This window comes from Bufo gargarizans, chromosome 2 (genome assembly GCF_014858855.1).
Source record: "Bufo gargarizans isolate SCDJY-AF-19 chromosome 2, ASM1485885v1, whole genome shotgun sequence".
NCBI classification, from domain to species: Eukaryota; Metazoa; Chordata; class Amphibia; order Anura; family Bufonidae; genus Bufo; species Bufo gargarizans.
In genome coordinates this window covers 370,404,529-370,432,362 of record NC_058081.1, presented here as the reverse complement: position 1 = coordinate 370,432,362, position 27,834 = coordinate 370,404,529, and the positions used below count along the sequence as shown (strand labels likewise).

At 42.2% G+C, this 27,834-nt stretch overlaps 1 protein-coding gene across 2 annotated transcripts in view; it reads right to left on the bottom strand.

Annotated features, from left to right (window-relative positions):
- The window catches only part of PPP2R2B (protein phosphatase 2 regulatory subunit Bbeta), a 340,092-nt gene that overhangs the window by 61,880 nt on the left and 250,378 nt on the right, over positions 1–27,834 (bottom strand). For both annotated transcript variants that reach the window (XM_044277550.1, XM_044277551.1), the window contains exons 2-4: positions 11,530–11,627; positions 7,341–7,506; positions 1,688–1,800 (exon numbers count right to left, since the gene is read on the bottom strand). In XM_044277550.1, the coding sequence (XP_044133485.1) occupies positions 1,688–1,800; positions 7,341–7,506; positions 11,530–11,627 (377 nt within the window). The remainder of the gene's footprint in view (positions 1–1,687; positions 1,801–7,340; positions 7,507–11,529; positions 11,628–27,834) is intronic.

Genomic DNA, 27,834 nt, shown 5'->3' with positions numbered 1-27,834 from the left:
GCAGGACAGGCAAGATGAGCTTCATCACACTTGGCTCATTCCAGCAGCTCAGGCTCAGTAGTCACATCTGTTATGTGGAACGCTTCCAAGATGATATCCATCCCTTCGGTGAATTTGAATGCAGGCAAAAGAGCCCGCTGCCTTTCCTCCATGACCTGCTTTTGGCCTCTCATGCTATTTTTCTGGAGGTATACATAGTATTAGAGAACAAGGCTAGTCGTCTACACTTTGACTAGAAGAGTTCTGACAGGGAAAGGCAACGCGGCCACTTAGCTGTCAAGAGGTTGCTGTTACTTTAGACCTATGTGCCTTTGGCTGAGCTATCTATAGAATGCTGAAACATAGAAATACACTTCAGTACTGATGGCCTGGCTTGGTATTGCTGCTCACTGCTCCTCAGGTCCATTTAAGTGAACAGGACTGAGATGCCATACCAGACACACCTGCTCCAAAATTAATTCTTGTTAAACACCAAAGGGGCCACATCACATCACCCGCCGCGTGGACTTCAATCAGCTGACCAGTGGGGCTGCGAGATGCCTACCAATTTGATATTAAAGGCTTGTCATTGCATTTTAAAGAGGCATCTTAGCAAAGTAGTAACTGAGCGTTACTAGAGTCTGTCTTCAGTCTAACAAGTCAGATAGGCAGGGTGATGGGCTGTGATAGTAAGGGCACATGTATAAAGTCAGGGGCAGGGGTGGGGACAAGAGGCAGGGAGGAAGCCTCCGTATTTTACACACAGGTGTCTTCAGTACTCAGTAAAACGCTGAAGACGGATTCTCTGATTAAGGCCTCATGCACACGGCCATTGTGCAGCCGTTCCGTGCATTGGGGACCGCTATTGCGGAAAGAAACACCACAGAGGCACTCCATAGTGCTTCCAGTGTTCCGTTCCGTGACTCCGTTTCACACCTCCGAAATTGCGGACCTATTCAAGTGAACGGGTCCGCATCCGTGATGCCGCAATACGTCCACGGCCGCCCAATGGCTGTGTGCATGAGGCCTAATGGCTAATGCACATGAACGTGTGCCAGCTGCGCCTGTGGTGCAGATCGCAAATTGCAGTGTGCAATGCACAGGCACTGACCGTGTGCCCATCATCTGCATCCGACGGTCCGCACCGCAAAAAGGTAATACATGTGGTATGGCGGCACGGACAGAAAACCCACAGAAAAACTCTGTAGTGCTTCCATGGGCTTCTGATCCAAGCCTTTGATCCGCACCGCATCATCGGGACTGCAGACCCATTCAAGCGAATGCTGGTCCTGGAGTATTGATGAGTTTTTGGCACAAGGGAGAGCAAGAGGACCGTTCTAACAAGACGTGAGAATAACCTAGTCATAGACATCATGCATAGAACATTATGGTATGACCTACCAACAAACAATGAAAATGAAGCAATCAGATAATTATAGCAAAAACACAGGTACATATAGCGGCAAGTGTGATGGCCTTGAAATGTGTTGCAATACAGAGCTCCAGTACTGATTAAAATTGGAGTCATTGCATATTATATCAAAGATCTGAGGAAACACACCAACCAACTGGGATCAAACTGTTCAATTCCTTTTGATTTCTGCACAAAAGCCCGCAGCTGTTACCATCCAATTTGTACCAGAGAAAAGCACCATAAAAGAAACCCATTTTGTAACCTCAAGAGTTAAATTCACAGTAATGTTCTTACTCGTAATGAAGTTATTGTGCATGGGTCACGCAGCCTTCCTTCTTCATCCTTTAGGTTATAACCTTCCGGTCTCTTGTCTCGTTCACTCACTTTCCATAACTTTACGGTTTTATCTGCATATAAAAAACACAAAATAAATTAAGCAGCTGCTTCTGAGTAATGGGTGGATAGGAGAACATGTCAGAGAATAAGGTAACCGGATTTTTTTTTTTTTATGAGATGTCCCACTGTTCAAACATGAATGACAACCACAATGGTTGTCAGGGTTCAGAACAGTTTTTATAGAGGACACAAATGAATTACTGTCCACACAACTATAAATTACATTTATACTGTATGCGTGTTATGACAGTGCTTCTCCCGGAACTGCTGCCCGCCACTCTAAATGTGTAAATATCAGTCTACAGTGGTTCCAGCATTTTAGGTGTTGTCCGAGTTAAGAGCTGAACCCGGTAATAAGCTCCAGTTCACTTATTTATCATGTCTAAGTATTGTCGGAGCATTTTTAGCTCCGATGCTCCCCCGTTGCCCTGCGCAGCACAGGACAAGGGCTGTTTGTTTACTGCCGGCGATGTACCCGGCTTTTTCTTTGTATGTTAGGCGGAAGCTTTTGCCTAGCAGTTAGCTTGGTGACGTCACCGGCACTAAAGGGTGGTCTTTCACGCTGCCCTAGCCTTTAACACAGCCAAGGGTAGCGCTAAAGACTGCTCATTTGTGCCAGTGAAGTCACCGGGATCACTGCTAGGCGGAAATCTCTGCCTAGCATACCTATGTGAAGCCTGGTAGTAAAGAAAAAGCCCTTGCCCTGCGTGATGCAGCGCAGGTAAAGGGGGAGCATCCGGGCTAGAAATGCTCCGATGCTCCACTCATACATGGTAAATGAGTGAACGGGAGCTTATGTCCGGGTTAAGTTCTGACCCTGGACAATGGACACAAAAGCTGGCATTTTACGCAGTTATATGATACCCCAGTTAGTAGCCTGCTGCCAACCAGCGCATCCATTTACATCATGTTGGATGAATATTTAGCATCATGGCCGTGCATCCAATGAACTGCAGAACAAATGATCGCTTTTTCATTGTGCATGTTTGTTTCTTTCTTTTTTTATAAAGTGCTAAGTGAATAGCTCTTTGGAAAATTTGGAGACAACTGGGGAACAGTTGCTAAATTATAAAAATATATAGAGATTTTAATTGTATTAAACTACAGTGTACCCAGTAGAAAACCCATCTATTGTTAACTGTGTCGGGAGCATTCTGAAAACCAGGTATTTTCTTTACATTACATGGTTTTTATGGCTTTTATAGCTGCCCATACACATTAGATTAAAGGGGTTGTCTAAGGCCTCATGCACACAACCATTGTCCGCACTTTTTGCATCTCGGATGCGGACCCATTCACTTCAACTGAGTTCTGTCCGCATCTTTTGCAGCCCTGTTGAAGTGAATGGGTCCACATCCGAGTTGCAAAAACTGCAGCTCTGTTGCTCCGTTCCAAGGCCCTGCAAACCCCCCCCCCCCACCCCAAAAAAAAAACTGTCCTATTCTTGTCCTGCGGAAAAAGAATAAACATTTCAATAATGGGCCGCACGTTCTGCCAATTGCGGAACACATGCGGACGGCATCCGAGTTTTGTGGCTCCGCAATTTGTGGTCGTGTGCATGTAGCCTAAGGGTCCATTCACACGTCCGCATCCATTCCGCAATTCTGTGGAACAGGTGCGGACCCATTCATTTTCAATAGGGCCAGAATGTGCTGTCCGCATCCGCATTTGCGGACCTGCACTTCCGTTCCGCAAAAAAATTTCCTATTCTTGTCTGCAATTGCGGACAAGAAAAGGCATTTTCTATGAGAGTGCCGGCGATGTTCGGTCCTCAAAATGCGGAACGCACAATGCTGGTGTCAGTGTTTTGTGGATCCAAAAAACACATACGGACGTGCAAATGAACCCTAAGGCCTCATGCACACGACCGTTGTGTGCATCCGTGGCCGTTGTGCCGGTTTTTTTCACGGACCCATTGACTTTCAATGGGTCCGTGGAAAAATCGAAAAAATGCACCGTTTGGCAGCCGCATCCGTGATCAGTGTTTCCTGGCCGTGAAAAAAATCCGCGTCCGTGATCCGTGTCCGTTTTTTCCCATCATTTCAATGGCAAACTTGACTTCGATTTTTTTTTCATTTTTCATGTCTGTGGATCCTCAAAAAAACGGTCGTGTGCATGAGGCCTAAGTCTGATATAAAGAAAAAAAATTGCCAGTGGGAGGAGCAGGTCATCACTGCGCCATTCACAGCCACTTCCTGCTGTATTGAGAACAGGAGCAGGACCCCGGCACCATGGAAACAGCAGGTGAGGCGTGTATAAGTGCTATCATTTTTATTTATTTTTATCTCCATGAACAGCATTTTCTTGAGCTGGAACACCCCTTTAAGAACTTCTTTATACACACACTTATTTTTCAGCATTTATAAATATGAATGTCACTCATTTTTCATGGCATTTTTTGTTTTAAAACATATGAAGCATGCAGTATTATCTTGAGTTTCTGGTAAACATATGGCAGAAAAATGCTGCATTTTTGTTTTCTTGCAGATACAAAAATGATCGTTGGTTGGCAGCACTTCCCTTCATGTAAACAGGGCGACAATAATGAAAATGAATGCATGCTTGTCCGACTGTATTCCCGATGAGGGATGCATTTAAATCATAAAAAATAAAAATAAGGTACAGCCAGCTACACAGCGACAAGCGCTCTGCAACAAGAAAGTCACACAAAATCGAACGTAATGTGCGACTAATGCAAAAAAAAATCCAAGTCAAGGTTTTTATTGCGACTGCACCGTCACAGCATTACGACACCATTGAAATACATTATATGAAATATTGCAATGTAGCAATACCCTTTTGTGTCACGTGACTTTTCTGCGACTTGCTGTCACATGACACGTCACGGCATGTAGCCGCACCCTAAACTAGCACCGACTGACTACCGTTATTGTTGATCAGCGCTAGGTATCGTCAGATTATCTGCCCTTAGACAGGATGGAGACTTTTGTTTAGGGCTCATGCCCACAGCCGTTGCCCCGCCCGGCGAGTCCCCAATACAAGGGGCACCGGCACATTCACTTGAATGGGTCCGCAAATCTGGAGATGCGGTGCGGAATGGAACAGAACTACGGAATGGAGTGCTTCTGTGGTGTTTCGTTCCGTGCTTCCGTTCCGCCAAAAAGTAGTGCATGCGGTGCGGACCATGGGATGTGAATCGTGGACCCCATTCAAGTGAATGGGTCCGCGATCCACATGCGGCTGCCCCATGGTCATGCCCGTGCATTGTGGACTTACACTCGTGAGCATGAGCCCTGAGCCTGCTTTGATCTTTAAAACTGGTCCTTTTGATCCAACAAACACTCCACGAAACAAGAAACTGAGATTATTTACTGACTATTTGACCTTCAAGTGCAAAGGAGTAGCCAGTTAGAATTCACCAAGCTCCATCATTGTATTCGGATGAACAGCAGTATAGGAGGTATTTCACCGAGCAACTCAATACATTATTTTATATCATATCACCAGATGAAATAGTCCACTTAATACTCAATGGCTGCGGTCTACGTGCAAAATCATTTTCATCCCCCATTCATTTGTCTCCTGGCCCACTTGGCGGAACAAGTCCCATTTAGAGAGTTGGCACAAATGCAATCACATGGTACATTTAAAAAGAATCATTTTAATTTCCTGCTGGTGCTGAAAATGTCATTCTGATTGTGGCGATAATACCCTTGTTAATCAAAAACTATTTTAAAACTCAATTAAGAAAACATTACACCATGTAATTAATCTTTATTCTCTCACAATGTGTTTTCCCCCTCTGAACATATTTAAGAAGCCTGCGAATCGTATTAAAATGATGAACTGACTACCTGCTAACTTATTACTGACGGATTCCAAGCTTTCAGGGCGCAATAATTATACAGAGGCATACAGTACGTTTCAGAAAAAGGCTTAATCTCGGGAATTTGGGCACAGAATAGGGGGAAAAAAATATATCCTCACTAAGGGCTATTTGTACAAGTGTATTCTGGACGTATCACTTGCATGTGTCACAGTGTGACTGCACTTACAGCGTTATAGGGACACATGACTCGGTGAGTTTGGGTCAGTTAAACCCATAGTGACACATGTGAGTTCTAAGGAGAGATAATGTATCCAGAATGTGAACAGCACCTTAAAAGGGGTTGATCCTCCATTGAACTAAGTATTCAGACCCTTTACTCAGAACTTAAAGAACCTTTGGCAGGAATTACAGTCTCCAGTCTTCTTGGGTATGATGCCACAAGGTTTACACAACTGGATTTGGAGATTTTCTGACATTCTTCTCTGCAGATCCTCTTCAGTTCTAACAGCATGGGAGGGGGTCTGTCAGTGGACAGCCATTTTCAGGTCTCTCCAGAGATGTTCAATTGGGTTGAAGTCAGGGCTCTGGCTGGACCACTCAAGGAGATTCACAAAGTTGTCCCTAAAGGCCACTTTTACTTGCCTGAACATCAGGTACATTATTGATAACTATTGTTCATATGAATGCTCGTGCCGTAAAGGTGCCGCCGATTACCTGAAACGCTCGATCATTGGACAATAGGATAGTTCATGTGGTCAAGTAAATCATCGTTTGCCGGCAGCATATCGTGCCGTCTAATCAGCATTCTGCTGCCCACAATGGCATGAGCAATCGCTCCTTCCCATACTGCGGAGGGGATCACTGCACTAACAAGCAGACGGTTGTTGGGAAGGAATGCTTCCCTCCCGACAATCGTCTGCGTCTTTCCAAATTATATCCAAATAAAGGGAATCTGTCAGATAAATGTCAAGTGTCATAGCAAAGGGTATGAATACTTATGTCCACCCAAAACTTTGTTTTTTCTTTTACAAAATTTAAAAACATTTCTAAAATTCTGTTTTCACTTTGCCCTTAATGGGGAATTGACTGGAGATCATTGGGGATAGACTTGATTTATTTTTTTTTATTTTTTTTTTAACACAAGGCTGCAACAATTAAATTTGAAAAAAGTCAAAGGGTCTGGAGACTTTCAGAATTTATTAGAATACCAGGATAGGAGATAAATGGCCATTCTCCGTGTGATCCTGAGAAGAGATGTCTTCTGTCTGAATAGGGCAGTAATATGAAGGTTGGTCCACTGCTCCATTCATTCTGTCGGACTGACAGAGCACTGTCTATATCAGTCTCATAAACAGAGGGCAGACCCGCTGAATACTGACCCACATATAAATTGATACCCCAGTCACCCTAAATACTCACCCAGGGAAGACCCTTAAATACATTTAGACACTAAAGCACCTAATAACAGACACCAGACCGCATACATTTATTCAGCAGCTCCACCTCTACCTCCTTGCTGTTCTTTCTTGTAGCTTGAAGACCTTCTAAGGTCATATAACCATCTGAAAATCCTTCAGCCTTACTGTGATTTAGACACGATTCAAGGCAAAAACTGTGATAAGACCAAAATTTGCAGAAAAGTTATGGGTGTCTGTGGGTCCCCCTTTCCTAAGAGCTTTGGGCAGCCACCCAAACTGCCCATATTATAATCTGTCACTGCCAATCAGCAACGGTAAAGAACATTATAACTAATGCACTTACCATTAGTGGACAGCAGAAAATATGCGGCATTCTGCTGAGGAAGCCATCTTATCTTGTTTATTTTCTCTTCTATCTCTAAACTTTTCAAGTAATCGAATTCTGGCTCGTGGCTCTGGAAAGTGCTGTAAACATTATACTCTCCTCTTCTGTGAGGTTGATTCTTACTCTGTCAGAGAAAAAGATATTCTTTTAGAAAGATAATTCAGTCACGATGATAAGTTAATTCTTAGGATAAAGGTCAAAAAGGACAAAAAATAAATAAATCTTAAAATATCAACCTTAACATTTCCATTTTTATTACCAACCCGATCTGCACAGTTTTATATCCAGTTTGACATATAGGAGAAAAGAAACTGGCGATAGGGAGTTGCAGTGTCAATACAAAGACTGCTCTGACTTGGTTTAGATCAGACTTTGCTGCATTTACATTACTTCATTTAAATATATGCACACAGTTTTTACAAGTCCATTTTTTTAAGCTTCTGTATGACTGTTTACACCAAGACATGATTTTCCAAGTTCATGAAAAAATAGTTATGGAGAGGAAATGGGATAGAATAAAAGGAGAGTTACCTACTAAATCCTCTGCTGCTCCTATTATTTGCTTAGTTGGCTGCTGCAGTGAAGTGTCCGTCTACCCATCTGACCACTCCAGACAATCACTGGCCTCAGCACTCTCGTGTTATACATCACTATTGAGACCAGCGATTGCCTACAGTAATTTCATGGGCATCTCTGCAGCCAAGCAAACAAAAACCGGCAGGGAGCACTAGAGCGGAAGGGAATTTATTAGGCGAGTAACTATTTTATTTTTTGTTTTGTTTTTTACTTTCCTCTACCCTTAACCAATTTTTTTCCTGATCTCTGAAACCCCTTTAAAGGAGTTGGCCTATCTCACACATTGGTGGTGCACTTATATGACATTGGTGGTATATCTTCATGATATGCCACCATTGTGTGAGACAGGCCAACGCCTTTAAGGGGTCAACCACATAACTGTGGATTTACCACAGCAGAATTTTCACTGTTGTAGATTTTGGTGCAGATTTACCACATATTTAAGCCTATGCATTGCAGCATGATCTCACCTACTGTCCTGATACTGTAAAACATCTGCAGCATATCCATCTCTTGTAGACGTACCCTAAAAGGTGATTTTTTATTTCATTTAGATTTTACGGGCTAAAGTACAAAACTGTAGTAGAGCGCCATACCTCTGAATTGCATGGAAAAAAAAAATTATCGCCATAGTATACGTGCTAATTTATTCTTACCAGTTAAAACACAGTAAGTAACATTACAAATCATTATTCTAATTAAGTCGGCTAATAAGCAACTACAATGTTACAGGGCAAATTATGCTGTCAGACGTTCTACTTTTTTTGTTCTTTTTGTAATACTAACTAAAGCATTTATAGAAAGCATTTATAATTATGCTTATTAAAAGGGACAGAAAAATACAAACAAAAATGTAATTAGACATTTTATTTTCCCCCAACTAATCTTTACAGATGGGTATTTCACCAGTAGTAGGCTGGCAAGTAACGCCTCTTTATAGGAGGATTCTGCAGCTAACGCATATGCAGCATAAAATAAATCTATGCAAGATAAGGAACGCGCCTGTATGTGGATCCACTGACACACTGCGTCAGAAATTCAAGTTTCAACCTTAAATTTCTGATAAAGATTTGCCAGAGGTGAATCTATGAACAATCATTTCCATTGTAGTGAGTGTACATCATGCATCCATATTTGGAGTCATTAAATTAATAACCGCTGTCATTGATTTTAACATCTACTTTCTGGTCCTCTCCTATTCAGGACAGACTGAGGAAAAATATACATACATATGCATAGAAATTCAGAAAGCTGTAAATCATGAATGTTGACAACTACAGATCCATCATTCTACTGACAAAAAACCTAAAGGCATAGCACAACATACTACACCATGCAACACAAAATAAATAGAATGTTTTCCAATGGAGCCGGGAGACATACCCTATAAATTTTATCCCTTTAAAGGGGTTGTCCGGGTTCAGAGCCGAACCCGGACATACCTCCATTTTTCCCCAGGCAGCCCCCGGACTTGACCATCGGAGCAGTTCATGCTCCGATGCTCTCTTTTGCCCTGTGCTAAAGGCATTTTCTGGAGTTCCGGGATCTCCATAGGGCTGCTAGGCGGAGGCTACCAGCCAGCAGTGAGCCCGATACCGGCACTGATGGGCAGGGTTTAGTGCTTTACTTCTAAGGGTACTTTCACACTTGTGTTGTGAAGAACCAGCAGGCAGTTCCGTTGCAAATCCGTGTGCAAACGGATAGCATTTGTAGACGGATCAGTCTAACAAATGCATTGAAACATCGGATCCGTCTTTCCGGTGTCATCCGGAAAAACGGATCCAGTATTATTATTTTTTGCATTTTTAAAAGGTCTGCACCAGCATTAATGCATTCCGGGAAGTGTTCCGGAATTTTCTCCGGCCAAATACCGTAAGAGTGACTGAACTGAAGGCATCCTGGTGCACACTGAACGGAGTGCATCCGGTATTGAGCTCCTAGGACAGAACTCAATATCGGAAAAGTTTAACGCAAGTGTGAAAGTACCCTAAATATAAATATTCTACATGCCCATTTTTGGACATCTTTTTTATATTTCCATCTACAGAGGTGTACAGTTATTTTTTTTGTGTGGGCAATCTGTCGTTTTTATTGCTAAAAAACACTTATTGGGGTACTTTTTGATCACTTTTTAGGGGAAGAATATGATCTAAAATGGCAAAATGTTAATTTAAAAAAAAAAATGTATTACTGTGGTCACTGCACTGGAAAAATATTTTAATATTTTTACAGCTCAGGTATTTTCAGATGTGGCGATGCCTATTAAGTTTATTTTTTATTTTATATTTAAAGTTGGAAAAAGGAGTAATTTTTGTGTTTTTACACAGTCACCTGTCCCATAGGCTGCAACAGAATATTGTTACAGTCTATGGCTGTGATGGCTAACCTCCGGCACTCCAGCTGTGGTAAAACTACAACTCTCAAGATGTACACTTGCTTGGCTGTTCTCAGAACTCTATAGAAATTAATGGAGCATGCTGGGATTCGTAGTTTCACCACAGCTGGAGTGCCGGAGGTTAGCCATCACTGGTATTGGATTCTCACAGGCTGTCTGTCAGGCCGTGCCTCAGCTAGCCACGACAGGCCTGGGAACCTTCTGTTGTGGCAACAGATCGGAGCCCTGCAATTTCTCTGAGAGGACTGTGACTGGAGGACAGAGGGAGCCCCCTTCCTCAGCCCCCAGGTGCCACTGTCAAAGGTGACCGCGACATCTGTGAGGTTAGGTTAGTCTTTGAGGTTAGAAGGTTGGTCTGTAGGCCGCACACACATGACTATATTACAGTCTTGCAGAATATTTTGGGGCCCTAATGCACCTGTCTATACCTCTAATTTTATAAAGAACATTCTTCCCATCAGGTTTCATCTGAATTAGCCATAAAAAAAGAATCAGGACAGACTTTGCTTCTAGAATATCTCCACAATATGGTGTAGTGGGATGGCAGGAAACTGCATGACATCCTTAGGTTGATCAGCTGTGGTCCTCATAGGCTCCTTTATAAGCGACATTATTTACCTAAGCTGTAAAATATACCAGGTTGATATGCCAATTTTAGACACTCCATTCAATTTACACAAACTGCAGGGTTTTAGTTACTAGGCCAATAGAAATCTGTAGCATTTCCATTTAAATCTGCCAGCACAAGTTAAGAACTCATTTAAAAGTCCACCATAACCAATAACCTTGATATAATAAAATGATGGCCAATACTACAGCATTTGCAACCTTAAAATGTGCAAGGTGGGATCATGAAAAGTCATTTTCTGTGTGGGATGTGTTAGAAATAACCTATGAGAAAGAAAAATGATTTAAAAACCAAAAAGAGACAGTAGCTGTCAGGTTAAATCCTCAGCGCCCAGCAATGAATAACCAGCCCTGATACTGGTGAATAAAAAACCCATCTAAAGCAAGCCACTCAACTGCAGGAAGCCCTCAGTGACCCAGGCTCATATGTCATGTGTGGTTTGGTTATTGATAACCTGGGCAATGAGTGAGACATAAAAATTAGGAAGCAGCGTGACGCCTGTAATGAGGGAAGAAAATAAAATTCATTTTGTGGTCTGCAGCCCTTACCTCCTGCTCACGCTGAAATATTACAACACGGCCCCCCTTGTCTCCTGTCGCCAGCAATTCTCCCGTGTTGTTGAATTCAACCGTCGAGATAATGTCAGCTATAAAAGAGAAAGACAAAGGAGTTTAGACGACTGAACGTTTCTGTCCATCCACCTGTCAAATAACATTTAAAAGGTCATATTAACATGCTAAACGTTTCTGAATAAACACTGTGGACCCTCAATGTTAAGATATACCGTGTTTCCCCGAAAATAAGACCGGGTCTTATATTAATTTTAGTCCAAAAAAACACACTAGGGCTTATTTTCAGGGTAGGGCTTATTTTCTTTTCTTAAAAACCTGTTAAAATCTAGGGTAAAAATTCTGTGTCCCGAGCCCCCCCTTATCAGGTCAGGAGTTCGTTTTTTATATCATTAGGTATTTCTGGTACTGTAAAAATACCTGTTTAACAGCGTTTACAGTACGGTACTCTTCTCTGAGGTGATGATTGGTCCCTGTACAGAGAGGTGCGTCAGCCAGCTCCGTGCAAAAAGGGCGGGGGGGGGGGGCGCAGACGTCAGCGGGAGGAGGGGAGGAAAATGAAGAGCCGAGATTGCCGCTGACGTCAGCACGCCGAAGACGGCTTCTGGAGGGAGGAGATCCACGGCTGACGTCAGCGGCAATGAAACAGGGAAGCAGCAGCAGACATCAGCCAGGAGGAGAGAAGAGAACCTCCGGCGGGACAGCAGTGAGCGAAAACTTCTTTTTTTTAAATATACGGTAGCAGCAAACGGAGACACTAGGCAACATTTACAAAGCGTTTTTAAGGAGATTTACTAGGTCTTATTTTCGGGGTAGGGCTTATATTACAGCCCGTCCTGATAATTGAGATAGGGCTTATTTTCGGGGTAGGGCTTACTTTCGGGGAAACACGGTAGTTTGAATCTTCCATAGTTACATATCTGAAAATTATCATTTTTCTATTAGGGGTCATTATTTTTTTTACTATTGTGTGACAACCCGGCATTTAGTCACGACAGAGGAGGATAGCCCAACCCTGAACCCTTCCATTAATCAGAGTGGAGACATGCTCATAATGTAGTTATGACTGTGACTATATGACTAAGTACATTAACTATAAAAATCGTACCCTCCCCTAAGGCACAGTGGGGCACAAACACCCTATGCTGCCTGGAAATCTAAATAAAAAAGGGGTCTCTCTGGTGGCCAGGACCCCTGGATATGAGCAGGGGTCTATCTGGTCTCTGTAACCCCTGGATATGAGCAGTGTGTAATGTGATGGAAAAATGAATCCAGCCAAAGGAGACAATATGGACAATCACAATACATTAGTAAGTGCCTTGTATTATACAAGGCCACTTGCTGAAGTGAGACAACCCCTTTAAAAAGTCAGTAGGCACAGGAACAATGATATTTCAAAAGTCCATAGTCTGAACCTCATCCACACTATGATTAGAATATAGAGATGCAGCAATTGTTGGGGGGTTCTCTGAGATTTTAATACTGATGACCTAGGGCTAAGCTTGATACCAAGGACAGCCGCTATACAATGGACGGTGCTGTGCTGTAACCTGAGAGAAGGCAGCGGTGCTCACAGAAGTGCTGGTGCCTTCTCAGAAAACTAATCGGGGGGGGGGGGGGGGTCGGGGGTGATATGGGGGTCTCGGGTGTCAGACACCCACCGATCAGATACTGATGTATGATGTGATCTGCATAAAACGTCTGGAAAACCTCTTTAAACCTTTCAGCAGCAAACTTTAAATGTCCCCCACACCAGCTTTCTGGCATAAAAAATAATAATATTTAAACCACAATTGTGAAAAGTTTTGCCACAAATTGCTTTTTTCTGCTGCCCCCTCGACAAAACCCCAGTGGCCTCAACATAACTAAGACTACTTTCACATTAGCAATTCTGCGGATTCGTCATGGATCTGCAAAAACGCTTCAGTTACAATAATACAACCTCATTCGTCCATCATGAACGGATCCGGTTGTAGATAGCCATGACTGATCCGCCATTGAAAGTCAATGGGGGACGGATCCGTTTTCTATAGTGCCAGATTGTGTCAGAGAAAACAGACCCGTCCCTGTTGATCGCAGCGTTTTTCTGTCCGCCATGGGGACGCAACCAAACGGAACAGAATGTATTTTCGTGAATTCTGTTTCGTTCAGTTCAGTTTTGTCCCCATTGACAATGAATGGATACAAAACTGAAGAGTTTCTTCCGCTATTGGGAGATCCTATGACGGATCTCAATAGCGGAATTAAAGAGGCTAATGTGAAAGTAGCCCAACTTATTTTATGCCAGTTTTCTGGCAGTTAATGGCTCACGTAGATTTCAGGTTAGTTACGCGGACTGCCAGAGGTTGCACCTACTATAGGACGAGGCCTGCACCTAGTCAAAAATTCAGCGCAGCCTCCAGCAGCACACGATATCATAGACTGGTGTAAAATGCTGGTCTATGACTTTTTGTATGTTAAATGTCTATTTAAAGGGCTTTTCCAAAATTTTGATACTGATGACCTATACACATGCCACAGGTAAAAAAAAATAAAAAATGTAATCACTAGAGAATCCAACTTTAATAAGATGGTAAAAGAGCAGAAGATGCAGAGGATGTTAGAAAAGTTAGAATAAAAAAGGGAAGGACACTGTATTGAACGCAGCTTTTGTGAACAGCCAACATCTAAATCAGGAATTCACTATATACTAAAAAACCCACAGTAAAACAAAGTTGTTGCTCCTCCTCCAGTTAAAGGGGTTATCCGACCTCTGAAATGCTTCCCCATACTCCCGGGCTCCTCACAGGAGTTTATCACTTTGACCAATAACATAGTAATATCATAATATATACTAGGGCCCCCAAAACAATTAGGAAACTTCATATTAAAGGTGTTGCCTCATTGGTGGCATATCCTATCAATATGCCACTGCCACCAATGCCTGAGATGGGCAGGTCCCACCTCTGGAACAGACCCCCGAAAGAGAAGGAGAGTGCACCGCTCACGCATGGCGTGCTATCTTTTTTTTACAGGAGGTTTGAAAACAGCCTATTGATCTGTTATTGGTAGCATATCCTAGCGATGTGCCACCAGTGTCTCAGATGAGACAACTCCCTTATGAACAGGTTCACACAATGCAGTTTTTTTTTTGTAAGCTAGGAATGGAAGGTTATATCATTTTTTTCTACTTTGGTCTAGAACCTGGGTCAAGTAAAAAAAAAAAAAGAGCTATGTTATTAAAAATCCCAGTAATATGCTATCGCAGCCTAGATATGACGAGCTGGCTCCAGTTAAGTCTACTGGAGAACAAGACAAAGTCTACCTAAGAAACCAGGAATGTTACATTTATTAGAAACTCGTGTTAGGCCTATTTCACAATATGGGTGCATTTCTACACCCATGTTACAGTCCACTATCCTGATAATTCAAACAAGAACATTATAAGGACCTACGGAGCTGTTGGTTTGTAGGCGTATTACAGTCACAGACTTGTGAAAATGGCCCGCTCTGGAAAGTCCTCATTTGTTGTATTGTAGACCGCTATTGAAATCAGCGGGGGCTTTTCATGTAAAGCATTGATGTGTCATGCCCTCCAGAACAAGAGACGCTCTTTGTAGTCGCTCCTCCCTTTGGCTAAGAATTAATGGCAATCACCAAATCAGAACCTTCATCCAAGTCCAAATTCACTACAAAGTGCTTGAAATGGATTTTCTAAACTAGACAACCCCTTTAAAACAAACAGCAGTAGTGTTTGGAATAATTGAAGTACACCAAGGGGGAAAAAAAATAAGATTATGCAGCTAATTATAAAAACTTGGCCAGTTTTGCACTAGAAAACTGCAATCACATTCAACATATTCAATCACATTACTGCTTACACAGCTTTATCGTAAGAGACTTGTGGGAGCCAAAAGGTGTTTTTCACTTCCTTCCTAAAAGCAATCACAGCAGTAGCTGTCACTATACCCTTTAAATAGCACAGTCAAAAGGATAGGCAAATTATTTCTGATTAGCCTAATTGAGACTATTCCTTCATATACGTCAGAGGTTAACTCCTGGGCAATTAGTATCTTGATGAGCTTCACTACCATTTATAAATGGGAACAATGCTCTGTAGCCAAGCAGAAAAGAAGGATGGAGCTGACAACAAGAAAGTGCTGTATTAACTCCAATTTCCTGTGCACTTTACCTCAGCACAACTAGATGAGAAGAGTCATTTAGAGTAGGTGAAAAGATGCCAGACCTGGCCCCTGCATTTAATAGAGCTGACATAGCTTGTAAATTGCTATGCGATTGACACAAGGCAAGGCTGAAGGTGAGAGAGCCAAGTCCATTATACAGTAAGAGGATGTGACCATAAAAAGCCTTTACACAAACTGCAAGCAATATAACTCAAATGGGAAAATATTACTTTATAGTATATATAGTTTCAAGGGTCGATGGACAAAATTTCACATACACAAATATTATGTGCCAACATATGGGTATTCGGAAAGAGAAGAAATGCTCCACGAGAGGAATATATCTCTGTAATATATCATGAGTTGGATTATGCTACAATTGTATTCATCTCATGGGTTCATACAGGTAGACCTCTACTTGCTTCCATATAAAACTGGAGGCACACAGAGGTAATTAAGGCTTTAAGAGCATCTGTTAACATGATCGACCAAAGTAAACCAGGCATGCTTCTTGGTATGCTTGACCGTGCTGAGTGTATTGGCATCTGTATTGTAGTTTGTTAATGAATGAAGTGTTCGGAGCACTGAGGGGCTGGCCTAGCCTCTAAGAGCACAGCTTTACCTCCTCCGCTCCCCTGTTGCCACTCCCCTTCCTACATTGATCAACAAGGCCAGGCATCCTCACTGTTTGCACTGGCAAGAGTACAGTAGACACATGCACAATTCAGATCTCAGAGCGGGTTCCGTTCTGAGATCCAGAGAGCATAAAATCTGTGTCTGCGTAGTTTGGATCTGTACTGCAGATGTGCAAGATTTCAGGGCAAGGTATGCAAACAAGGAGAATAACTAGCCATATCAATCAGTATGTGCAGGTCAGTGGCATAAGGGCAGAGCAGGAGGTGAAGCTGTGCACCGAGGGGCTAGGCATGCCCCTTGGTGCTCAGAGCTCCTCTAACATGAAATCACACATTTCTCTACAACATCATCTCTGACGGCCGAGTGTCATTACACTCAGCATTATCAACCATGCCAGGCAGCATGCCTGGTTTACCATGCTTAATGATTAATCAGATATTCTACATTACCAGTGATTTCCCTATTTGGAGACTATGGCAAATTGGTTGATAGAACTACCATTCAGAGTTTTTTCCCCATGGTCACTACCTCCATATTCCTTATATCTTTCCTCCACTCCTTTATCTCCAAACATATCCAATACAAAGACATGCTTAGGCCCCTGACAGGGTGCAAACCCTTTCCCCCGGAAACTCATCTCCCTTATGTACAGGAGACTGCCCTCCCCTGTTTCTATGCCTAAACCGTCTTTCATTGACTCTTGGGAGAGGGACCTGGGCACACCATTTACCATAGACGAACAACAATGCCTCTTTATTGAACCACATTCTTCCTCCAGATGCGTCAGGATCCAGGAAAACGGATACAAACTCCTTACCAGATGGTATAAAACTCCAGATGTACCTTGCCGTTTCTCCTCGGGTTCTGACGCATGCTGGAGGTGTGGGTCCGGAAAGGGGACATTTTATCATGTCTGGTTGTCATGTCCATCAATTTTATCATGGTGGTCTGAAATAGTCAAGCAATGCAATTTAATTTGCAAAACTCAAATTTCCCCCTGTCCCAAACTAGCTCTCTTGGGACTCTACTCTCCCTTGCTTAGCTCCTTACACTTAAAACTATTGACAGCTGCTAGTCTGCTGATACCTAGGCATTGGTTGTCCCCTAACCTTCCCCCGCTCGATCACTGGTTTAACAAGATTGATTCCATCTACAGGTTTCAAGAACTGTCCGCTTGGGAGAACCACTCTCACAGAAACTTCCGAGCTCTTTGGAAACTATGGCTGGACTTCAGGAAATATTCTCTGTGATTCTAAAGAATGCGTTCTTGATCCAATGTGCAGACTCCCGCCTGTTTGTGTTATTGCTACTTGTCATAATATCATCTAATGTAAGGTGATGCTGTATGACACAAATACGTGTCCATCACCATTTGCTTGTACTCCTGCTCTTATGGTTAAAAATAAATAAATAAAAAAATATAAAAAAAAGTAAAGGTTGATATTTATGACCTTTACATCTGTATGTATGGTTGTGTGGTTGCATTGCACTTGTTATACATCACTGAGTAAGGGTCCTTTTAAACAGCCCAATGGGGGGGCCAAAACAAGAGCCAATAAACAATATAACAATCTGAGCAGCCCTGATTTAAAGGGCCTTTACACAGGTTGGGTCACAAAATCATTAGTAAGAGCAATCATCCCCTATACAGATGATATTTTCACCAGCACATCCTCTGTTTACATGGGGAGATGTTCTGCTGACAGATGGTTTTTGTGGTGGCAAAGAATTGTGTTTGGGGTGGTGTTTAGACGATTGGCCGAACAAAGATTTATCCGAATGCTTGTTCCTAATCATCAGCTTGTTTAACAGTGCTTTAAGGCATCATGCACACTGCACAGCTGTACTACGAAGCCACAGGAACAATAGCCTGTCAGGTGCCACATCTCTACACTAGAATAGAAGCAATGCTTGTAGTGGAGAATTTTTGTGGCAGTTTTACGGATCCGCCCGAACGCTAGTGTGAAAGTAGCCTAAGGCTACTTTCACACTAGCGTTCGGGCGGATCCGTTCTGAACGGATCCGCTCATAATAATGCAGACGGAGGCTCCGTTCAGAACGGATCCGTCTGCATTATATTAGCAAAAAAAAGCTAAGTGTGAAAATAGCCTGGGACGGATCCGTCCAGACTTTCAATGTAAAGTCAATGGGGGACGGATCCGCTTGAAGATTGAGCCACATTGTGGCATCTTCAAACGGATCCGTCCCCATTGACTTACATTGAAAGTCTGGACGGATCCGCACGGATCCGCACGCCTCCGAACGGCCAGGCGGACACCCGAACGCTGCAAGCAGCGTTCAGCTGTCCGCCTGTCCGTGCGGAGGCGAGCGGAGCGGAGGCTGAACGCCGCCAGACTGATGCAGTCTGAGCGGATCCGCATCCATTCAGACTGCATCAGGGCTGGACGGCTGCGTTCGGGTCCGCTCGTGAGCTCCTTCAAACGGAGCTCACGAACGGAAACCCGAACGCTAGTGTGAAAGTAGCCTAAGGGGCTTGGGGGAAAGAAAAAAAAAAAAAAAAAAAAGATACGCCATAGATTGCATGCATTTTTTTTACAAGCTTTTTTTTTGGAGACAAAGCAGGGATATTTTTGGTCACAAATCTTTGCTGAAGAAAAAAAAAATAAAGAAAAGAAAAATAAAGCATAAAAAGCAACAAGAAAAAGGAAAAATGGAGTAAAGAAAGAAACAATTTTTTTCTAGAACAAACCACTCTAATGCACCATGCACTGGAAAATTAAGAGATTTTTGGATCTGTATAAAATCAGAACCTCTTTAAAGGCACAGTGAGGCCCCATGCACTTTTACGGAAGTCCTACTGTAAGGCCCCTTTCACACGAGTGAGTTTTCTGCACAGGTGCGATGTGTGATGTGAACGCATTGCACCCGCACTGTATACGGACCCATTAATTTCAATGGGTCTGTGTACATGTACACGTACACTTCTGCGTTGCGTGAAAATCGCAGCATGTTCTATATTCTGCATTTTTCACACAGCCCTGGCCCCATAGAAGTGAATAGGGCTTCAGTGAAAAACACATTGCATCCGGAAGCAAGTGCGGATGTAGTGCGTTTTTCACTGATGGTTGCTAAGAGATACTGTTTGTAAATCTTCAGTTTTTTATCACGTGCGTGAAAAACGCATTGCACTCGCGTGGAAAAAACTGAACAACTGAACGCGATCGCAGACAAAACTGACTGAACTTGGTTGCAAAATGGCAATTTTCTGTGATTGCTCTCTAATCTTTATACACTTCAAAGTACTATACAGTAATGTTTTATAAACTGTACGCAAATTTGTATCACCCATCCTCTACTCGGCTGGATATATAAATATGCTTTCAAAGAAAACTATCTAAAAAAGGCCATTACGTTAAGGGTAAACAATTGTACTAGTTTTATGAATGAAAACTACCAAAAAATAAAAAATCCTACTTACCCCTCTAGTTTCAGATTGAACAGTCAATGTAATTTTAGTTGAAAACCACCAAAACAGATTGAATAATAAACCCCATGCTGAACAGTAACAAAACATGGCATTGTGAATGGTGCTTTTATACAGTGTAATACATACGGTACAGAACTGAAAATTCAATAGTACAACAAAAAAGCTCTATCAGCAGACACAAAGGCAAATACAACAGTAATTCTACAAAATGAGTGTCATAAAATGGCTCTTTTGTATGGATAACACGATTGCTGTATAACTATTCCAGAAAGAAACAGAACTCTATTTTATGAGAAATCCTGGTACGTTGTTGGTCACATAACAGTAATGGGAGTCTATTTTTAAGAACTTGTATCCTTTTTTTGTTTCAGGTTCTGCATCAAACAGTAAAAATGTGCCAGAATTCTGGGGTATAAAAACAGAGCCCAAAACACACACACATACCATGTCCGAAATGTATGTGTTTTGGTGTACTGGCATACTATATTTTTTGCTAAAATTGTATTTTTTGGCTTGTAAAAAAAACACCATGAATTTCATTTGTTTTGTAGACATTTTTTCTCTCATAAATCATTAGCATTTTTTAAGACTTTTTTCTATAGTGTATGAAAGGGTATGGGAAATAGCAGTGCTTGTAGGGTGTGTTATAATTTCCTGTTGGCCAACATATAACACCTGGTCACTGCATATTTTGCTCAAAATCTAAGAAAAGGTCAACCAAAAATGCACCGCTTTAAAAAAAACAAAAAACGCAGTTTAGACAGTTTAGTCTAGAAAACAGGGTTTTGCTAAATGGAGTTGTATAATATGCCAAACTAAAGGGGGTGTGAAATAATTTAGAGAGGGATAGTTGGCAACACCCCCCCCCCCCCCCCCCATTTGTCCGGACCTGTAAAGGAAAGATGACTTACCTGCTTCCTGTTGCTGGCTCCCTGCTCCTTCTCCTCCAGGCCTGCGATGCTCCGCTGGGCTCCCTCGGTCAACATCTGGTTTGACATCGCTGCAGCCAATCATTGCCCATGGCAAAGACCAGATCACCTTGCATTATGTGACCATTTGTCATGACGTAAGGGGAGCTGGTTACCACCACAGCCTCTGATTGTCCATGGCAATGTCAAACATGATGTTGACATCGAGGGACACCCCCGGAGCATCAAAGGCCTGCAGGAGAACGAGCAGGGAGACTATGCTGGGAACCAGGCAAGTCATCTTTCCTTTACAGGTCTGGACCAAAGGGAGAGTTTGACAACCCACCATCCCACCAACTTATGCACAAACCCTTTAATGGAATCCACCTTTTTCTGTACAAAATATTGGTGTAAAGTGAACCAGCTAAGGCACAAGGAATAAAAAAAATAAGAAGAAAAGAAAGAAAAAAGTGTCCAACAAGTCTAGCTACACCAAAACACACCGGAACCGATTGCAGAATTTTGGCGCACATCTTAGACCATATTTATTATAAGGCCTTTAGACCATTTTCCAAGTGGGTGTGGCTTAATATAGGACACTATACCTAAGAGTAATAGGAGATATAAACTAAACAAACTAAATAATAATAACTAGACAGTTTAAGTGTATGTTCACCTGGCCAAAATCTGCCACGGATTCAGCAGCGCAAAACAGGCATTTTCAGCTGCTAAATCCACAACCAAAATTCACCAACAGTTTTGTCAATGACTTTATTGTTAAAAAGACTCCACCTGGTGCACACAGGGTAAAACAGAGGTTTTTTCAGTAACAGATTTGAAAACCGCTTGAGAAGTGACATGTGACTTCTTGGAAGCAGATTTTATTGTGAATTTCATAGATGTCAACTGGGAAGCTGGAAAACCTCAACCCAAAACTCTTCTAAAGCTCTTGTAAAAATCCCTTTAGGCCTCCACCAAATTAAAAACAGACCTGTTTTCAGCTAGTGATCTGCCACTGATTTTGCCGTGTGAACTTCAACTCAAGGTGCACCAGATTTATCATCCAGCATCTACCACTGTGACAAATCTGGCATGTTTCTACAGTGCCTATTTCAAAGGGGTTGTGCAGCCAGTACATATTGATGACCTGTCCCCAGAATAGGGTATCTATATCTGATTGTTGGGGGTCCGACTCCCGGCACTCCCGACGATTAGCTGTTTGAAGATTGCACTGCGCAGCAGAAGCTCCCCGCTACTGAGCTCAGAATAGTGAAGGAAATGAATAAATGACAAATTATACTGAATCATTTCCAATAAAACAACATATCTGCTCAGCTCTTCCAGATCTATAAAATGCTGACTGCATTTTCAAGGTTCTCTTTAATGGCTTCAGTAATTCCTTTGATTTAATTTTCCCCACTAAGGAAAGATGGAAAGCACACACTTTTCTCCAGAATTGAATGACATCTGCACATTTGAACACTGCTCTCTCTTATAAGACACTACAGCCCATTCAAACAATGGCAGGTTCCACATGAAGATGCCTAAAAATCCTGGTTCTCAGGGCAAATAAATCCTAGTTTACCAATTAAGCAGCGATTACAATGGTTAGAGGAACATATTGCTGATCTGTATGTAGTGGTGACATTCCAATCTGCAGGATGGCAAGCAGGCTTTGTAATGCAAATGATACAGCTCTCTGCGGGAATGGTTTATCAGCAAGCAACGAATATTATATGACTGCTGTTAAAATGGAATCCATGCCTGTCTGAAATGACTATGGCAGCTTAAAATTCATTTTCATCATTTGAAATTTAGACAGAGTTTTATTTAGAGTACTGTTTCAAGCTCTTTCTACTAAAACCTAATGATGGCTGGCACTTGGAAGAAGTAACATTACAGATGGACTGCAGCAAAGGAGAAAGAGGTGAAAATGTGCTAATGGAAGCAAGGGGATTGCGATTAAGAAATGGTAGTGACAAAGAACTGGAATTGGTTTTTCACAAATTTAGGTAGCATCTTTTCTATTCATGCATTTTTCACACGTTCCTAAATACTATAGAGAAGTCGATAGGAAAAAACAAAAGACGCCACACCTTACAGCATGCTGCATTTACATAAGCAAAGATGCTAGCGGCTCCATAAAAATACCAAAGGTGAAGAAAAATATCACAAACATGTACTGTTTATATTGTGTTTTATATTTTATGTTTACATGGGCTGAGAATCAGTAAAATAGAAAACAAACTTATTCGATTTTGCTCTCCTCTATTTCTGAGAGGTGATTTACTTCTGTTGCCCCTTACTGGAGTACTCATACAGGCATCACCTCAACAGGTCCCATGTTGCCCACTATGATCATACCCTATTTATACTCAACTCCCCAAACTGAATGTTCAGCTGTGCCCATAACATCTGACTATTTGTAACCGATGACTTATCCTCCTGTGAGCGCCACAGCCCTCTCGCTGCTTACCCTAGGCCAGTGACGTCACAACCATCGGTCATGTGGTCTGGGCACAACTCTGCCCCATTCAAGTGAACCTTATCAGTTACAGATAGTTGGATAACCCCTATAACTGAAAACTGAGCTCAGACCCATTTTCAGGTTTTGGTTACAGTATAACCTAATCAAACCACTGGCAGTCCATGGCTTTGAAGCAACATAAGCCACCCAGGAGCCCGTGTATGAAATTGTTCTTCTGCAGTCCTGGGCCAGAATAATGGACTCTTCCGACCTAGGGGTGCCTCACCTCTGGAGTGGCAAACTAAGGGCAGGTTTTAGTCCCCGATGTCCTACTTCAAAGGCCTCATTTTTTGTTGCTGCCAGGAACTATTATTTAAGAGAAAACTATTTAAGAGAAAGCCTGCTTTCAATGTGCACAGATAGATGACACACGGAGCAACAGGACATATATATATATATATATATATATATACACCCTGGATGATGAGTACCCAGTTGGGGGGGGGGGGGGTGGCAAGCCATTCCCCCTTTAGAGGATATTTAAGTACAGGACAAGGCCAGTAAAATGTATGTTTGCCTTAAGTGAAGGAAAGTCTAGCTACAAGTCTGCTTAAAAGTAACACAAAAAGTGCAGCTGGTCATAAAGGGCCTGATACTAAAACAAGACTTGGTTTAGAAAATTCAGGTCTACATGTATTCAGAAGGTAATATAGTATGAGGGTTGACTCTACTGTCAGAAATGACTAATGTAGTAAGCCATCATTTTGAGACTGGCAAGGAAACAGAAATGTCCACAATGATAAACTGGTGTAAAATGCACATAGTTCACATGGGACCAACGTTACATCATCTGTAATGAGATGGTTTACCATTCATATAAAACCAGGCCAGTTGTTATTGAACAGATTTCTATCCCTTAACAACTTACGGGCAGCAAGGTGCTTTCAGATGGGCGATTTTCTCACATTGGCATTTTAAATCTGTCAGAAATAAGTATTTTCCATCTGCTGCTGCCGTTCACCAAATGGCATGAATAAGAAACAAATGTAGCGTGAAAAGGTTTACACGGTGCACAGTATAGTTTTACTATGTGCAGACTGGCTTATTTACCAGCTGCAGAGGCTTCATTAGAGCTCAGAAAGGAGGATGTGTATCTACATCATGCACTTTGTCCCTGCCACAAATATAGCATCTAAAAAGTGATTATTAAACTAGCACTGCATTGGATCATTCATTCCTGCAGTTGAGATAAATTATACATTTCATGCAGTTGAAATGCTGAAAAAGCAAAAAATGGGCAAGTGTAAGAATTGGAACATAAGGATCCAACCAACTTTGATGGCTAGATGACTGGATCAAAGCATCTACAAAATGGCTCTTCTTTTGGGGTGTTCACTGGTATGAAGTGTTTAGCACCTAGCAGAGGTCCAAAGAGGGACGACCGGTGAACCAGCAACTGGGTCATGGGCACCCATGTTTAAATTATCCATGTGGGAGAAAATAAGTTTAGCCTGCTTGGTCCGATAGAACAAAAGATCTGCTGAAGCACAAAATTTACTGAAAGAAGGAAAAAAAAGGAATAAAAAAAAAAATCACTGCTGCTTATGATCGAAAGGTCCATATGATCGAAAGAACACGGTCCATAGGCCACAGCCTGGATGCCCATTTTGAACACTGTCTACCACCAAAGACACCAACAATGGGCAAGTAAGCATTAGTACTGGACCTCTGGAAAAGAGATGGCACCAGGATGTAGTGAGACAGCAAATTGGGGGAGGAACTGTGATACTCTGGGCAATGTTTTGATGGAAACTGCTGGATCCTGTAATTTATCTAACATTGTTACAAAGTACAACCCTTCAAGGAAATGTTATTTCCTAACGGCAGATCCTCTTTCAGCAGGATGTGTAATGCCACTGCAAAAGTGCTGAATGGTTTGAGGAACATGACAGAGTTCAAGGTGATGACTTGGCCTCTACAGTCCTCAGATCTCAATTCAATCAAGTATTTGTGGGATGTGCTAGAAAACCAAGTACAATCCATTAAGGCTCCACCTCACAACTTACAGGATCCCCCTGCCAACATCCTAGTGCCATATACCACAGGACACCTTCAGGTCTTGTAGAGATCATGCCTTGACAGGCAAGAGCTGTTCTACTGCCACAGTGCCTCGCAAAGACCTGCATATTATTTGGGAAGTGGTTTTAATGTTTTTACACATGTATATATCTATATTTATCTATTTCAATATATACACACACACACACCAATTTCTTGTTTTAGGAGAAGAAAAAAAAAATTATGATGAGCGGCAGGGGCAATATTCGAATTTGCAATATTTCACAAATATTTGGGCAAATATTCGTCATAAATTCGCAAATTCCCCATTATTTTCTTGATTGCGAAAATCGGCAATGTAATATGCGCATATTGCAATCGCATTATAGGCGTGGGGCACTTTTGCTACATTTTTCAAGCTGGTAGAAGTTTCCTGAGACTGGAGAAAATGGTTGGCACGGCAGAACATTACAATAGCTTTATATGCAGATAAAGTGCTCCAATAAATTCGCAATTGTGCAAATCGGCAAATAAGGATGAGCATATTTTGGCGCAATACGTGAAACATTTTAGCAGGTCTGACTACATATTACTGATTGGTGCACTAAGTATTGTTGTGAACTTGTGACATCACAGCACTATGTCTGTAGCATGTATCACACTACCTAACACCCTGCACTGCAACAGCTACACTATATCAGGATCTAACCTACACTGACTATCTCCCACTAACTATCTGTATTATATTAATATATATATATATATATATATATAAATATATATATATATATATATATATATATATATATATAAAAATAGAAGACACCGCAGCACATCCGTTGGTGAAATAGTGGATCTTTATTCACACAAGCGGCTTGAGAAAGGTCCCAGTAAGCGGACTTAAACGTCGCTTGTGTGAATAAAGATCCACTATTTCACCAACGGATGTGCTGCGGTGTCTTCTATTTTTGTATTACACACCTTGGTCAGGTGTTTCCATCGCTGGCACCCGATCCTTTATCACCAGGAGTGCTGCCCTGAAATGTTGTTGTTATACATGGGAGGGATCATGGGTTCGGATGGAAAAAAAAAAAAATCTAGAATATTTGAGAATACGAATACTTAGCACTATATTCTTTATCTTCACGAATTCTTGAAGTGGCAATAATCGCGATTCGAATATTCGCGTCCAACACTATTTCTAACAAGTCATTGTGCATAAACAGAAGTACTATAGTATGTGATGATACAGACTGGCTAAGTGTATGGGGTTTAAAACTTCCTGTGGTGTCCTTCACCTTCTGTTAAACGTAGATATTGCAGGGGCTACCTTACTAATATTATATTGTCAGAACCTGGGACCACTAGAGATCAATGTGGTGGGCCACTACAACCCTGATTAATCACGGTATACAGCACAGTTCCAACTGTCCAGTATCTAAGGGCTCATGACCACAAGAGTTCCAATGAGTTACAACATGGCGGATGACACTTCATGGTGTACTTCCACGGGACCAATGTTTGGATGATATCCAGACCAGCTTGGGTGCTGGATTAATGGGCACTGGAACAGTGTCTTCGTAGAAAATAGTATTAATGCCCTTATACAATATAATCCAGTTAAGATGTACACAAGATCTTTAGTTCCTGTGGTAATTGTCAATCAAAACTGACAGAGCTATATATCTTTAAAATGGACTCTATACATAAAAGCACTCTGATGAGGCAAACGGCTACATTTCCTGAAATAAGGAATATTTCTATATAACCATGACACCACTTCTATTTCTGCTGAGAAAATCTCAAGAGAGTCTTAACCCCTGTATTGCTGGAGGGCCTGGCAGCAACCAGAGGAGAGAAGTGAGGCCTGCCTGTGGAGCGCAGCACAATTTCTGGTGTTGCCATAGTGACCAGGCCCTCTGAGGATCTGGCTTCACCACGCTTCTCAAAGTGTGTCAATGGTATTCTTTGATGAATAAATTGAAAATCAGCTTTCAGTTCCTTGCACCAGACACACTGGAGCAGATTCAACAACACGGTCATCAAGTATGGGTTTAGCACCATGTAAAAACTGTGAAAAACTTGTGCACCGCCTGTAACATATTCCTTTAAAATGTCACACAACTCATGATAACTGTCCAATACTAGAGCCAAGTTGGCGGCTTCTTTACCATACGGTCAGGCTTCCTAATGCAGTTTTGGAAACCAAAATCAGGAGAGAACCATAAGGCCTCATGCACACGGCCGTGTTCCGCGGCCGAGAGCGGACTGTGGAAACCCAGCCGGGATTCCTCCCGACAGCATGAGCTCACGGCGTCATTGGTTGCCATGACGCTGTGCACTTCATGCAGCCGCTGCTGTACAGTAATACACTATGAGCGCATGGCGTCATTGGTTGCTATGACGTCGTGCGCTTCATGCAGCCGCTGCTGTACAGCAATACACTATACTAGCAACCAATGACGCCGTAGGCTCATGCTGTCAGGAGGAATCCCGGCCGGGTTTCCACGGTCCGCTCTCGGCAGCGGAACACAGCCGTGTGCATGAGGCCTAAGAAAGAGAGAAAGTGTAAAGGACAGGAACAACTACTTGTTTTCAGTCCTG